Source organism: Parasteatoda tepidariorum, chromosome 1 (assembly GCF_982258835.1).
Source record: "Parasteatoda tepidariorum strain Cologne lab strain chromosome 1, Ptep-v5.0, whole genome shotgun sequence".
Taxonomy (NCBI): domain Eukaryota; kingdom Metazoa; phylum Arthropoda; class Arachnida; order Araneae; family Theridiidae; genus Parasteatoda; species Parasteatoda tepidariorum.
This window is the reverse complement of record NC_141755.1, coordinates 50834540-50851760: the sequence shown is the minus strand read 5'-3', so window position 1 is coordinate 50851760 and position 17221 is coordinate 50834540. Positions and strand designations below refer to the sequence as shown.

At 33.2% G+C, this 17221-nt stretch overlaps 1 protein-coding gene across 1 annotated transcript in view; it reads left to right on the top strand.

The window, feature by feature from the left end:
• The window catches only part of LOC107444737 (alkaline phosphatase), a 30452-nt gene extending 14090 nt beyond the window's left edge, over positions 1-16362 (top strand). The window contains exons 6-9 of the mRNA XM_071179871.2: positions 2444-2584; positions 4181-4375; positions 5533-5646; positions 15738-16362. Of these exons, the coding sequence (XP_071035972.2) occupies positions 2444-2584; positions 4181-4375; positions 5533-5646; positions 15738-16021 (734 nt within the window). The 3' untranslated portion in view covers positions 16022-16362. The remainder of the gene's footprint in view (positions 1-2443; positions 2585-4180; positions 4376-5532; positions 5647-15737) is intronic.
• The last annotated feature ends 859 nt before the right edge of the window (positions 16363-17221 follow it).

Genomic DNA, 17221 nt, shown 5'->3' with positions numbered 1-17221 from the left:
ATGATGCCGTAACACTTTTAACATCCTTAAGAATTTATACTGTTGAATTCAACAGGCTTCAATACTTTAATAAAGATTTGGAAATTCCTTTCATAAACTTCGGTATGTTTACCATAAATTGAGGAAATATAAAAAAACTAGTGGGCTGCGTCCCCTGCTCGCTAACGCTCGCCAACCCCCCAAAATTGATACGCAATCTTATATGGTCTGCTTCGCAAACCAAGCTCGCTTCGCTCGCTACTAACTTTGGCAGGTACAACTTAGTAACAAATTCACAAACTTCTAAGAATTCAAAACAATCATTCAAATTCATATAACAACTTTTTTCAAAAAAGAAAATTACATCTTTTTATGTAAATACTAAGTCATTAAAATAAATTTGAATTCAAATAAATGACAAGTAATTCGTTAAACCTATTAGAAATGTGCTATAGTATAAAATCTTAAAGCGTAACAGCACAACTGAGACTCATTTTTCAATGAATAACTACTATTAACAATAATAAAACAAATAAATTCGTGATATAAATCGAAAATCGTCAAATAAATTCGTAATATATAAATTCGTGAAAAAAAGCGCTTTCGACAAAATACTAAAATAGAGATCTATCGACAAAGACTACTCACTTCTGCCTAGCTTAAGGTTATTTCAGTTTCCGTTTTTAAAAGCGCTATATGTTGAGCCACCTCAGCTAGATTTGGCATGTGACATTTTTAGCGGCAATCGTTGGTCGATTTTCTAGCGTTGCCATTCGGGGAGTTGTAATGAAGCTTTTTTTGCCGCAGTGTAAGAGAAATATATATATAGATAATAATGGTGTAGAATCGCAGTCTATGATTAGCTGCATGATCAAAGACATCTAAGGTAAGAAGTATAGCGTTGATTTGTGTCCTAATCATAAGAGAAAAAGAATTGTTTTCTATTGGTGTGTACTAGTCTCAGCGCTACCTTTACCTTCTAACAAATTAGTTTTAGTTACAATATTCCAAAAAATACCTTTGTTCCATTCTTTATCATTTCAAAATAATGTAATAATTAGTTAAAATTTTTTTTTTAAATTCTTTTATTTTTTAATTAAAATTTACTACTTTGTCACTATTTCTTTTCAGTTTAAAAAAACACACTTAACTTTTAATTTTAACTTTCCTAGAACGGTTTTTTTCTCACAATTTGATTCAGCGTGCACAGTTTATACAACTTTCGTTTTAATAAAGTCTACACTCTATAACAAGAAAATCGACCCACTAAGACGCGGAAAATCGACGCTCGATCAGGCTGGAATGATGCCGACTGGGGACGTATAGTTTTTAGCGACGAATCCCGCTCCCAACTGTGTCCTGACGATCATCGAAGACGTGTTTGGAGACGCACAGGGCAGAGGGGGATCCTCCCTTCACTATTGCACGCCACACCGGCCCTCAACAAGGCATTATGGTCTGGGGTGCCATTTCCTTTGACAGTTGGACCCCTTTGGTCGTCATTAGAGGTACACTTACTGCACAACGGTACGTTGACGACATCCATGAACTGTCTGCAAGCTTGTCAAACTCTTCCTTGGCCTGCCAGATCACCAGATCTCTCTCCCATCGAGCATGTCTGGGATATGATGGGAAGGCGATTGCATCTGGCACGGAATGTTGATGACCTCGTTCGACAATTGGATCGAATTTGGCAGGAAATACCGCAAGAGACCATCCGGGAGCTTTATCGGTGTATGCCACGGCGTCTGGCAGCTTGTATCCAGGCTAGAGGCGGATCAACACCTTATTGAACTTGTTACTGTAACTCTGCAATAAATTATTCAATTGTTCTGAAATTTTAATCATTTACTATTCTGTACATTTTCTTCTTATCCACCAATTTTCGTTTCAATCGGACAACTCCTTCTTGGTGCGTCGATTTTTTCGTTATAGAGTGTAATATTTTTTGGAAACGAAATTTAATTTGTGTTGCACACAGAAATTAGCTCCGATTTTTTATTTTATTTATTTACTACTTTTTCAATACTAAATTTCGTAAGAAATTAAAATATTTAATATAAAAAGAAATTTTTCCATCATCTTTCATTCACGGATTACCCCACTAGTTACCCCACTTATCACAGTCATAGTTACCCCACTTATCTTCAAAACTGAGGCCTACCATACTGGAGTCATATTCTACGCACTATATGGATTTGTATAAAGCGGGAGTAGCTACGAACAACAATCGTATCACAGACCTATGGTTTCAGAAACCCTGGTACCGTATCTATTTAATCAATGATACGACTAGGTCTGATCATTTAGTTGGCTCTCAGGTTTTGAGTATTAATTTATCGAAAATTTCCTTTCTGAATTAATTCGATAAGTCAACTCAGGTCAAATAGTATGTAACATTTTAATAATGTCTCTAAGTGCCACTATAAAATAACAATCTGAAATCTCAAAAACATACTTTCAGGATTGTTCCATTCGAACCATCTACCATACGTAACAGAACGACCACACCTTAAAAAAGAGTATCCCACATTAACAGAGATGACAGAAAAAGCAATAAAATTACTCAATAGGAATTCAAAAGGATATTTTCTTCTTGTTGAAGGTAAGAAGTATGCATTAATTTCAATTAAATAATTTCGGTTGGTTATTAATTTAATAGATTACATGAAACTATAGAGTGCCGCTTGAAGCCCGTGTCCAATCTCTTAATTTCCGAACAGCAACAAAAATAATTATAAAAGAGGTATCTAGGTATAATAAAATGGCTATGCACTACATAATGCAGCCTCACTTGAAAAAAAAAATTAATGAGTTTGCATTTATCTTGAAATTGGTGCAGGATAGAAGGCAGAAAACCAAACTACAAAGTTACAGAGCATTATTAAGTTATTACAAATGTGGTTTTTGATTTTTGCAAAAAATTCCGGATTAAATTATGATATAAAGTACCGGCACTTAAAATGACTCATCCATAAAAATCTTTTTTACCATAATTTTTACATTAATATTTATTTAGAGTGATTCTGAGATTTTTTGTTCCGTAACATGTTCCTGGAAAAGTGAATAAGCAAAAATTATCAGCCCCTTGAGATCCGGTACTTTTTATCGTAATTTGATCCGGAATTTTTTACATTGTAGTAAGCGCAGAACGCATATAACGCGATGTTCGCAATTTCGTGCCCCGTGACGGGATAAAATGAGGCAGGCAATTTTTATAAATTACAAGAACACATTTTTCTTCGATCTTAAACTTGTCTTTAATTTTGATTATTGAAAATAAAAAATAAACCTTATGATAACTAGCTTTTTTTATAAGATCGCTTCTTTCGTCACAGAGTAAGAAACTACATACAAACAAATGCGCTTTTTAAACGTTAGATTTCCAGCATTAATGAAAATTACAAAAGTTTTTTTCTACTAAATTAATGATGCTCAGCAATTTTTTTAAACGTTTTTTTCAATTTTATTAATCAACCGACCACAGTGCTGACGTAAAATATCCGCAGTGGTAAACTGATCATGGGTTAAATCTCCTTGCCGTTCGGCTAGCTGTGGAAAGGTTTCGTGGTTTTCCTCTCCATGCAACGCAAATACGGGACAAAATTCTCCCAATACTCGATCCAGAAGTTCCCTTGTCTTCTAGATTGAGTACAAAATTGCAAAACGAATTTGAACGTTGGTCACCGTTACTAACAGGCTAACCGCGGGAGGCTTTAGTGATTTTCCTCTCCATGTAACGTAAATGCGGATTAGTTCCATAAAAAAAACCACCATGAAGGCTTGCTTGTTCCAAAGCTTGATCCAGGAGTTCCCTTGTCTTCTGTTGTGGGTTTAAAATTATAAGGCTACGGTAATGAAAATTGATAGTCCTTTCAAACAGAATTGGATTGGCTGTTCAGCGCCAGTTATAAAATAAGAATAAAAGGGGAGAAGTGTACAGAGAAAAAGTGAGGGAATTTCTAGGTATAATTTATAATAATGTAACAAAGCTTTAAAAAAAAAATCTAAGGTTTACATTTTTCTAATGAAAAAATATAATTTCACTGCAATATTAGACAGGTTCTGCAAATAGGCAAAATAACACTGAATAGTGAACATTAACTATGAATGATTTCTTTTAAAAATATATCAATCCAGCTTCCGTTTAAATGGAATGGAAACTTAATATTTATGAGTAAAACTGTATGCCGTATTTCAGGGGGAAGAATTGATCATGCACATCACGAAAACTGGGCAATGAAAGCGCTCGAAGAAGGAGTTGAATTTGATCAAGCCATACAGAAGGCCATTGATATTGTCGATGAAAAGGACACTCTTATAGTGGTCACTGCTGACCACTCTCATGTTTTCGCCCTGGGTGGAGATTATCCTGTCAGAGGGACTGAAATTATAGGTGATTAAAATAGATTTTTTGATGATATTTTTATACACCTTTTTTAAATACTTTTCTTTTTAAAACAAGGTACTAAAATCATGTATATTACAATTATGAAAATGAGGCTATATCTGGGTCCCAAATTGCCTTAAAATGACCATTTCAGTAACAGATTATGTTAATTCAGATTTAAACTAAATTTCCACAATATTGCACACAATCAATCTGGAAGAAAAAAAAACACTTTATGTAGCAAATTTAGAAATTGTTTAATTTTATGTATTTATTTGTTGTATTGCTAAATTATCTGTGTTGCATTAAAAAAGACGAATTTTTCAAACAAGACTACGTAAAAACAATCCAAATATACAGTTTTTTAATGAAAATATTGAACTTACTATGAAACATTTTCTGCTTCTCTAATCTTACTTTTCTCCCGAAATTTTGAAATTTCTAATAATTATTATTATTTGTTCCATTTAAAACTTTAATTTTGACAGTCCAATTATACATTTCCAAGAAAAATTAAATAAATTAAATCGTTAACATTTATTAGTGAACTGTAGAACAAATGAAGAAAGAAGGTTTTTGAAAATCGATTTTATTGTTTCCCCGAAAAATCAGTTTAATTCGAGCTAAAACGAACAATTCGTCTCCTATTTAGATTAACTTTTTTCTTGAACACTTCTCAAATTATTATCATTAAGGCTATTTGACAATATTTGTCTGACAACTCAGCAAGAAGGAGCTGAATTGCACTGAAAAAGGATTTAAAATGTTGAATGTCTATTAGCGAATCAGCATAATTGCACTGAAAAAAAGATTAAAATTTTTTCGTGTCTATTAGCAGATCAGCATAATTGCACTGAAAAATGATTCAAATTGTTTAATGTCTATTAACAGATCAGCATATGAAGGGCACATTAAATATATTAAAAAAAAGGCCGAACACATTCATATACCATTTTTTTCTTGAGGACCGTAAAAATTGCTAAAACTATTTTTGACGCTAATGATACTTAATTAATTGTAGTGCTGGATACTAGGTATTTTAGTTACTAGTGCATAATAAATTGATAAGTACCTAACATAAGTATTTTGTTTGTAAGTTTTAACGGCCCCCAAAATAGAATAGTACCACCAACCACAACAAATTATTAATCTATCTTTTACAGGTATTGGTGGAGTTTCAGACATAGACAATTTAACTTTTACTACTCTGGGTTACCTAAATGGACCAGGTTACAAGAAAAACGCCCGAGAACGCAACTTGACCAATGACGAAGCTAGTAAGTCAGTTTTATCATATATGTTTCTCACAAACGCATTTATGTATTGTTTTTACTTTAAAGGCCTAATTGTTTTCGAATAATAAAAAAACTCATAACCAGGATGCTCTGCTTTAATTACCTATTTTCTTTAATTTAATTCATTAAAATTTTCATTATTGCAATGTACTTTGGCTAGAGTGTTTAGTAAAGATCAGATAGATTGAGTTTAGGCTCCAAGAAGAGGAAGAGGCAACACTGCAGTACATCTTAAATAACGTACCGCACTTAAGTATAAGAAATCAAACGTTGCTGTTATACCAAGATTTAGGCAAAATGAAAAGTAATTCATTGAGGTCATTCATATATATTTTTAGGTACATTAGGGGGTCTCAAATTAGTATATAGGCAAAGAAGAAGCAAAAACGTTAAAGAAATAAGTTGAATTCCTTGTTAGAAAGGTAAGATGAAAAACAATTTCACCAGTTTGGTTATCTGGTGAAACTCAGTGCTTCTGATAGTGGCTTTTACACTTATTCCTATAAAATAAAATAGGCTTTATAAAATAGGTTTTAAAGTAGGTTTCTAGTCTTTCAGTCCCACTTTCTGCAGTAGTAATTTGTCAAGTTTATATATCTTTTTGTTTTTCTTCTTTTTTTTCAAATTATTTTCCTTTTTTTCCTTCATTTTCATTCATTTGATATCCTAATCCTAATCCTGTAGTTTGGCCGAGGTGCCTGAGGCCATAGGGCCCTTTACCTCTTCATCATGAGTTGCAGATCCTTCTGGTGTAACCTTGAGGTCTTTGTTCCTAGAATTGAAATTAGAAAATTAGTATGAGCCATTGCTCAGGTATAATCATAAAGATGATTTAATAGTAAAATTACGAGATATTAGTAAATATTAACATGATAAAATAAAATAAAATAGAAATATACATGATAATACATAAATATGCAATTAGAAATAAGAAAGTCCTGTAAAGAAAAAGTGAAGATTATTATTGACTCCTGATTAGGAGTCTGTTAGATTGCTCGCCAATAAAGCAAAAGTCAAGATTATAATGACCCATTATAGGGTATGGTCCGATTTATAATTATGAGGCAGAGTTGGCCGTTGATTACAGTAATCGATTACAACTGTAATTGATTACAGATAATTACAGCTATGTAATCAATTACTTGTAATCACGATTACAAGTAATCAATTACTTGTAATCGTGATTACAAATTTCAAAAAATTTTGATTACAGCTGTAATCATGATTACAATTTTGATTACAGTAATCAATTACTTGTAATCACGATTACAAGTAATCAATTACTTGTAATCGTGATTACAAATTTCAAAAAATTTTGATTACAGCTGTAATCATGATAACAATTTTGATTACAGTAATCAATTACTTGTAATCATGATTACAAGTAATTGCGATTACAAGTAATCACAACAAAAACGATTACAAGTAATTATGATTACAAGTAATCAAAATATATGATTACATGTAATCATGATTACATGTAATTGTGATTACTTGTAATCAAACTATACGATTACAAGTTATTACGATTGTATACTATAGTCAAATTTTTTATGTAAGTATTCATGTGTTTACATATTTTTATGTACATAGAATGTACGCACGAATGAACGTACAATTTGCGATTCCTATACATACAATGTATGCACAAACGTTGTTTGTACGTACAATATTCATAATTGTACAAAAAGGCAATGTTTTGCATCTTTGTATACATAGACAATGTATGTATGAACGTATATGAAAATAATGTTTATGCGTTTGCATGCTTTTATGTACTTAAGTGCATATATTGTATAAATTTACGATAATAGCACGTATATACAATGTACGTTTGTATATAAAATTGTACGTATTTGCGTACAATATGTAAAAATGTTATTTAAAGGTACAATATATGCACATAGTTGCGTAAATAAAATGCGTACATGTATACATGCATATTTATATGTACATCGATATATGTGCACGCAAAGTATGTACTTATGTACAACTTACGTATGTACTTGTATAACTACATACTTTGTTAATACTTATGCGCATGTAATGCATGGATGTACAAAAAAATAATTATATGCACAATGTATGCATGTGCATACAACGTATGCATGTACATAATTACAAGTAATGTACAAATACGTGCGTACATTTAAATATATGTAATTACAATATACACATACATTGTGCATACATTAAAAAAATTTATATGAGTAAAGTTATTAAAATTTGTTTTAAAATTATTCTAAGGTATATGAAACTCGACCTCATATTTTTTAGAAAGCAAACGATAATTTTATTTGGAATTTCTAAATATTAATTCCACACATAAAATTTACCGTTTTTCTTACCATTTAAAAAATTTCTATGAATCATGCATTATGTTATAAAAAAAATAAATCTGTATTGTCAAACATTTCATGAAAATACCTGAAAATAATTTTTTATTCAGAGAATTTCAAAATGATATAGAACAATTAAAGCTGAAAATTAAATTTAAATATCGTTTGATTTTGTCATTTAACTTGCTTGAGTCATTAAAAGTTAACTTACATGCATTTTATTTATTGCATTGTACACATATTTAGACATAAATGTAATGTACATATGTATACATGTAATGTATGAACGCATGTACAATGTATGTACATACATTCATGTATTGTACGTGCATATATAGTACATATGGATATGCATACATGGAACATACGTGTATTGTACATGTGTGGATACATTCATTGTGCATATATACATTGCACCATATGCATAGATAGGGATAGCATGCATGTACACATGTAAAATTTGTGCGAAAGAATTATGCCCAATATATTTATGCACATACGTACTGTATATGTACACACATATGTACATTATATGAACATTATATGTTCATTTCATCATATGTACATTATATGAATATACATCTGTACGCTATATGTATATACATCTGTACGCTATATGTATATACATCTGTACAATATATGCATCTCAAATGTGTGTATGTACGTACGTTATGCATGTCAAATGCATGTATGAATATATGTGAAATATAAATACGCCCAATGTGCGTACAATAGTTCACAAATGTATTATGCATATTTGGATACTTACATTGAGCATGAACATATTATGTACATGTACATAAATACACTGGACATGCATATCATGTACATGTATACATACATATATTGTACATCCTACAGATATACCTATATTGCACATGCATACATATATTGTACTGTTCATAAATAAATTGCACATACATGCATGGGACATACATTGTACAGACAATGTATGTATGTTCGTACAAACACAAGTACTTGTATATACATGCGTACATGAACATAGATATACATTTTACATACACAAATATTTGCATAAAATGCATATATTCATTGTGTATAAATGTACATGCCTACATTGTTTGCACATACATACGTAATTATTATCTATATACATACGTACATATATTTTATACCTACAATATAAGTGTATGTACATGTGTGTGATACTAAAATGTCTGAACATATGCACTAGATAAAATCATATGTACATACATTTTAGTTACATTCATTTGTACGTATACAAATACGTACAAAATGCAGTACATGTTAATACGTGCAAAATGTATCATTATAAAATACATTCTACTATCTACTGTAAAATATAATAATTTATAAGAATACAATAGTCTTGTAATCGTGTAATTAGATTACATGTAATCATAATTACATGTAATCAAATTACATGTAATCAAATTACATGTAATCAAATTACATGTAATCAAATTACATGTAATCATATATTTTGATTACTTGTAATCATAATTACTCGTAATCGTTTTTGTTGTGATTACTTGTAATCGCAATTACTTGGAATCATGATTACAAGTAATTGATTACTGTAATCAAAATTGTAATCATGATTACAGCTGTAATCAAAATTGTAATCATGATTACAGCTGTAATCAAAATTTTTTGAAAATTGTAATCATGATTACAAGTAATTGATTACTGTAATCGACTATGTAATCATGATTACAGCTGTAATCAAACTTTGTAATCACGATTACAAGTAATTGATTACTGTAATCAATATTGTAATCATGATTACAGCTGTAATCAAAATTTTTAAAAATTGTAATCATGATTACAAGTAATTGATTACTGTAATCAAAAAATGTAATCGATTACATTTTTGGCCAACTCTGTTATGAGGTATGGTCCATTATGAGTCGTATGATTCATTTTGTTTTATATTTGTCCGTGATTTAGTCATGTCCGAGTTAATAGTCAATAATCAGTGCCATTATATAAAATTATAGTGCCATTTTAAGGTTATTTGCCATTATATTTTGCTGCCATTGAGTTAAACTCACATGGTCAGTATGGCATCACTTGTAAAAAAGTGAGCCACTGGCCTCAGGGAGGCGTCTTCAGCTAAGTTTTCGAACTCAAAAACTGAGTCGAAATTTGCTGCAGTACACGTCAACGCTTTCTTGAAAAAGTTTCGATTGAGTTTGGTAAAGTGATGTTCGAAACTATCTAACTCTAAGTCTGAGTGAATGTCAACATTCCTCTCGTACCACTCTGCGCCTATTAGTTTTCGCAGGATCTTGTTCTGCGTGGTTGTGAGTTTCCCAAGCTCACTCCCTGAAACATTACACCATGCTGGCAAGGCATAGGTCATGATCGGTCTTATCATGGAGGTGTACAGTAGCCTCTTAAGTTTCAGGCTCATCTTCCCACTGTACATCAAGCTTTGCAGTTTTATAGTTGCAGCGTTTGCCTTGTTCTTAACATTTTTAACGTGGTCCGACCAGGTCAGTCTGCTGTTAATAACTAGACCTAAATAAGTTGCCTTTTTAACTCTTGGTATCACTTGGTTAAATAGTACCAGTTCGTTATGCTCTCTGATTGATTTCCTTGTCTTTTGGATGATCAACAGTTGGGACTTTTGAGCATTTACTTCAAATCTCCAGTCTAAACACCACTCTTCGTAGTCATAAATCTTATCCTGCAGTTTTTCTATAGCCAAGTTTGGATCTCTAGATCTTACTATGACCCCAGTGTCATCAGCATAAAATGCAGTTAAGCTATTCCAATAGCCCCTATCTATTGGAAAGTCGTGTGTAAATAGGATATATAAGATTGGTCCGAGGATGCTACCTTGCGGTACTCCTGCTTTTATACTCCTTAGAGTTGAGCATACATTTCTCATTTTGATCTGAAAGTTCCTTTCAGTCAGGTAGCTGTGTACAAATTTCACTAGTCCTGCAGGGAATGCCAGTTCTATAAGTTTGTATATAATTCCCTTGTGCCATACTCTGTCAAACGCTTTGCTGATGTCAAGCATTAATAAAGCTGATGTCTGCTTTAAGTGCAGTCCCCTGCCAATATAATCTACAATCCTTAGCAGTTGCTTTGTAGTATCGAGTTTCGCCCTGAACCCGTACTGCTCGTCTGGCAAACAACCGAGAAATGGTTTGAGTCTTGTGTATACTATTCTTTCCAGTATTTTCCCAAGAGTGCATAGAAACTTATAGGTCTATAGCTGGTAGGAGATAGTAAGTCTTTGTTTGGCTTTGGAAAGAGAATGCTATTGGCAGTTTTCCACACAGATGGAAAGTAGTTTTGCGATAAACATGCATTATATATCTTTGTAAGATATTCTACATAATGATCTGGTAGGGCTTTGATCATTTTGTTTTTAACGTTATCTAAGCCAGGGACTTTTCTATTATGCAGTTTTGTTATGATTGTTTTAACTTCCTGTGGGTTTGTATATTCAATCAGCTCAGGTTCTCTATGTTCTGCTAAATAACTCTCAACGCTTTCATTCACTAGTCTTTCATTGTGAGGATTATAGTTTTTGTTTAAGGTGAACTGCTCTTCCATACAGTCAGCAAAAACCTCAGCTTTCTCTCTTTCAGTGCATACAAAGCCGTTTGCTGTTCTTAACGGCTTATTCTTTTGTGGGTCCGTGCGCAGTGCTTTTGCCAATTTCCAGATTGAATTGTCTTGGGTGCAAAGACTTTCCACTTTTTCATTCCACTGCCGCTTTCTAAAGTTTTTGCACATATTCTTTATCTTCCTGTTCAGTTCTATATATTCCTCTTTAAAAAGAAGATCAGATGTGCTTTGATATCTCTTCCTAAACCAGTTTCTTTGTTTGATAAGATATTTAATTTCTGGTGGGAGCCTTAGGAAGTTCGCTTTATACACTTTAGAGGTACTTGCATCCGAATGAGCGTCCTGTAAGGAAGTTTGAAAACACCTTAAAGCATCTTCTATGCTATCTCTGGTCTCTAAGCTTTGTTCCACCAATTCCTTTCTTTTCAAAATGTTTTCATAAAGATTCCAGTTTGTGCTGGTAATCATTCTGGGCTCTTTTTCCACTATTACGCCAACTGATGTTAGGACAGGGTGATGATCTGATGATAGATCATTTATCGTGCTTGCCACCATCGGTGCTTTCATGTTTGTTATTACGAAGTCTAGAATATCAGGGATATGACTTCTGATAACAGGATAGTATGTGGGCTCAGTGGGTGCCACCACTGTTAGTTTGAGTTGGTTGACTATCCTTTTCAAACTAATTCCATTTGCATTAGTTCTATTGCAGCCCCAGATTGAGTGTTTAGAATTGTAGTCGCCAGCTACAATTGTATCGTATCCTCCTTCGAATAGACTTTTAAATTGTGCCTCTGTGATGGTATGTGTGGGTGTATTGTACAGGCCTACGATCTTCAATGTTTCATTGTTGTAGTTTAAAAGGATCGAAACATGTTCCATACCATTGTCCTGAGCTTGGTCATACTCATTGTGCTTGAGACGGTTCTTGACAAGGATTGCCTCTCCTCCTCCCCTATAGTTTCTGTCACGTCTATAGGTCGTATAGTTAGCAACTTTAATATTACAAGTTTTGTTCAGGTGGGTCTCAGTTATTACAAATACGTCGGGATCGTATTGTAGTATAAAATCTTTGAGCTCGGCTAACTTATTTCTTAAACTATTTGCGTTCCAATTGAACAAGCTGAGGTGAGACTTTCTCTTACAAGAACTAGTCATCATAGCTGATTGATTTGAGTGTTTTTAAAAGATCAAACAATCCTTCATTTTTGATAGAGTGCACTAAGTCCTTGAGTTCATTCATTACTGAGTGAGCTTCGCTTAAGTCGTTTTGTTTTTCAACATTGGGGTAATTAGCCTCTCTGTTGTAGGTCCGCCTTTGTTTTGGATAAATATATTTTGATTCTCTAGTCACCTTAATCGGGTACTTGGGACAGTTTCGATAGTTGGAGGGATGTGCTCCACCACAGTTTGCACACTTAGCAGGGGTGCTCCTGCTTTTCTCACATGAGTGAGTAAAATGCCCCTCTCCACATTTCAAACATTTTATCACCTGATTGCAGGAATCCTGCACGTGATTAAACCCTTGTCATCTGTAACACTGGGTTACGTGGTTCGTTCTGCCTTTGTAAGACTCAACTCTTATTTTCAAATTGAGGAAACACCTGAGATCAAAGATCTCCTTGTTTTTCTCGTTCTTGGGCAGTGTTACTATAAATAATGGAAGGTTTTTGAGTGCACCGTCTCGAAAACTTCTCATTTGTTTCACTTTCAGAAAAGTAAATTCTAGTGCAATCAGCGCACTTTCAATTTCGCTTGTTTCCATATTTGATGGAATATCCTTCATTACTACTCTAAGGGGTTTGTCTCCTTTCAACTTGTGGGTGAAAAATTTAATATTTTCATCTCTAAAATGCTTTGTGACAACTCGAAAGTCGTCTTCATTAGCTAAAGTCAGTTTTATCGAATCACCAAAAACTTTACCAGTAAATCCAGTCATTCCTAGAAAATCTCTAAGAATTTTTGTAATACTAGTTCAGGTTTGCTGGTTATCATTGATAGTAATCGGAGGGACTTTCCGTTTCTTAATCTTTTGGATTTGGAACCCATCTAAATCCATCTCTTCGTTTTCGCTATCATAATTCTCAATTTCATTATCATTATCAACTTTTACTTCTTCGCTCTCTTTTGCGTCTATTTCTACTTCTTTCTCAACTTCTAATTCTACAAATTTCTCCTTTTCCACACTTTTGCCTTTTTTGCAGGTCCGCTTTTATCATCACTGTCAGATGTTAGAGCAGAGCTGACCTTTTCTATCGCTTTCTTAGCTTTTCCCCCTTTTTTCCGAGGTAAGTTTGATTTTGGTTTTTCTATCGTGACCTCTTTCACGATCTCTATGTCTTTCACAGGGGGAATGGGCAGTTCCTCTCTCCGTGTCAACATCTTTTGCAAGTGCCTATTCTCTTGCCTCAACTTTTCATTCTCTAGCAGAAGTTTATCTATCTTTTCATTCATAGATTTCATCTGCTCTGCCATAATAGCCAATGCCCCATCATTGCTATTTGTACTTCCACTTGCGTTATTTCCAGTCATCGGAGGGACATAACAACCACTTTTCAACTTTTCTATAAATTGCTTATTTAAAACCTTCACAACATCAAAATCCTTTATACCGGGTACCGCCGCGAAGCCCGGCGGCAAGCCACCGCTACTTCCGACGCGCTCTCCGGTATCCACGTTTCCCTTCAACACGTCACTATACTGCACAACAGGGTTGGAGTTAGATGTTTCTCCCGTAGGATACTCCATTAACTCCTGTTCCAGTAGCCCTGTGGCTGCTTTGGTGATATTCCTTTTCGAGAGCCCTAATAAGGGCTGGAGTGAATCACTCAACTCTGAAACTGGCTCAACAGTCCGGATGCCCGATAACTCGGGGGTCGAGCCCCCGCAGCACTCGGACCCTGCGACTGAAGAGCACCGAAGGTGACCGCTACCTCTTCCACCGGAAGGCATCTTCTTATCAACAGAGAATCTCTTATCAGGAGCTAATCTGGAGACGTCTTTCCTCTTCGGAGTCTGGAACCTGAATGGTGTCATTTGATAAGGATTTTATGTATATACTAGAGGGCTGCGCCCCCTGCTCGCTCACGCTCGCCAACCCCCGCTACGCATTCTTTCTTTGCTACGCCTTCTTATATGGTTTGCTTCGCAAACCAAGCTCGCCTCGCTCGCTACTAACTTAGGTACATTGCAAATGCACAAAAGTCTAAGAATTCAAAACAATCATTCAAATCCATATAAAAACATTTATTTAAAAAAAAAAAAAAATTACATCTTTTTAGTAAATACTAAGTCATTAAAATAAATTTGAGTTTAAATAAATGACATGTAATTCGTTAAACCTATTAGAAATGTGCTATAGTATAATTCGTAATATGAATCAAAAATCGTCAAATAAATTCGTAATATATAAATTCATGAAAAAAAGCGCTTTCGACAAAATACTAAAATGGAGATCTATCGACAAAGACTACTCCCTTCTATCCAGCTTAATAGTATGAGATTGCCGCAGCTGATGCTCTCTGGTTATTTCAGTTTCCGTTTTTAAAAACGCTATATGTTAAGCCATCTCGGCTAGAGTTGGCACGCGACATTTTTAGCGGCAATCATGGGTCGATTCGCCGTGTAAGAGAAATAGTAACGTAAACAAAACAAAGCAAACGTTGCCACCGGCGGAAAAGAAATACAGCCAAAATTTGGGAGCCACGTAAGAGAATTATATACATTAGATATATATCACGGTCTTTACGAAGGTTTTTTTTTTTTTTGTTGCTGTTTGTTTATTTTGGTGATTCTGTAAATTCTATTTTCGAAAATTTCTTTAGTTCATCAAATACATTTCTCAATAATTTGTTTTTGTAATTGCTTTATTTGTATGTAAATTAAAATTTTTAGACTTAATTTATCAGGTAGTATGTACACATTACACCTCCTTTTTCGCTTCAACCTATACTTAGTCTTCTTTCCCTAAATTGCAGTAATAAACTGTACCAGTGTTGCTTGTCTCTCCCTTTATCAATGGGAGACTTATGCCTGTTAATTATGTTTGATGTGTGTCTTAAATATTTAAACTTGAGCTTCTTTTGCTTTATTTAAAAGCCCTTCTACATTTAATTGGTTTTGAATTTCAGTTTTAAAGAGTAATCAAATACTTTTCTTTTAAAGTGAATCCAGAATTTCAACAAGACGCTTTGCTTCCACTTGATTCTGAAACCCATGGATCAGAAGATGTCCCTGTATATGCTCGAGGTCCTATGGCTCATCTCTTTCACGGTGTCTATGAACAGTCTTACATACCTCATGCCATGGCTTACGCATCCTGCATAGGTTCCAATAAAGAACACTGCAATCATGCTTGGTCTATTTATGGTACGCAGTCTTCTCTGACTGCTTTGAAATTAACTGCAATTGCTATATGGACGTACTTTGTTGGCATAAAAATACTTTAATTAGGTTTTTACGTCATAAATTTTTCATTTCCCTTTGTGTTTGCTAAAAATTATTGTAAAAATCACTGCTATAGCAAAATTCTTTAATTAGGCTTAATTAGTATCCTAAAAACGAATGAACTTTCGTAACACGCAATTTTCTTTTAAATGAGAAGCTTTTGTGATCTAATTTATTAACTATGGTGAAAAATTACCTCGTCTCTACAATGTTTCAATGTATAAAATTATGTAAAAATTGAGAATTATTTTTTAATTTTCATAATGTCTATCGATAAAAAAAATATCACGAAATCGTCATTTTTGTTTAAAAAAATGTACAAATAAAAATTTTTTTTTTCTAATTGTGTTTAAAAGTTTTTCGTCTTTAAGTCTACTTTATTCTCTTCAATATTTAGCTTCGAATTTAAAGTTTTCAAACTGAATCTAAAACTTCTTTAATTTTCACTGGTAAATGAGCTTAATAATGCAGCTCTGTTACCAATAAAAGCATATGAGCAATGTTAAAAATCTCGAATCAAATTATGACAAAAACTACTGGCACTCTTTTCCGTAATATCCATTTTTAGAGGAACATGACACAGGAACCAAAGACTGGTATAAAATAATAAACATAAAAAATAAAACATAAGTTTCAACTCTCCCCTCCTTCATTAAAACCTTTGTCCTATTTTTAATGGTTGAATATCAGTTTTCTTACCATTCTTCTTCTTCAGTGGCATAACAGCCTTAAGTGGGCCCAGGCCTTCTCAGGAATTTTCTTCCAGGCCAGCCACTTTATTTTTGGCCAGCCATGGTTTCACTTATCATTACATTATTAAATGTTTTTCCAAAAATCAATCAGAATTATTCCCATAAGCCATGCAATATACACTTTAAAAACTCTAAAATGTAACAGAACAAAAAATTCTTTAATGCGTTTTTTTTTTTTTTTTTTTTTTTTTTTTTTTTTTTTTTTTTTTTTGCTATTTCAATAAGTTGATTATTTCCTTATTCAGAAAACGAGGAAGAAAATTATAAAATCAATAAAATAATTTTATTTACAGACGTCTAGAATCTTTCCAAAAATTATTTATTCTTCGTGTTGACAATAAATTATCGGTTTAACACTTTCTCAAAAAATCGATAGCTTTTAATCTTAAGAAAGACTAACATTTATCACCGATATCAGAAATTTGATTATTGAAAAACATTTTTCGTAAA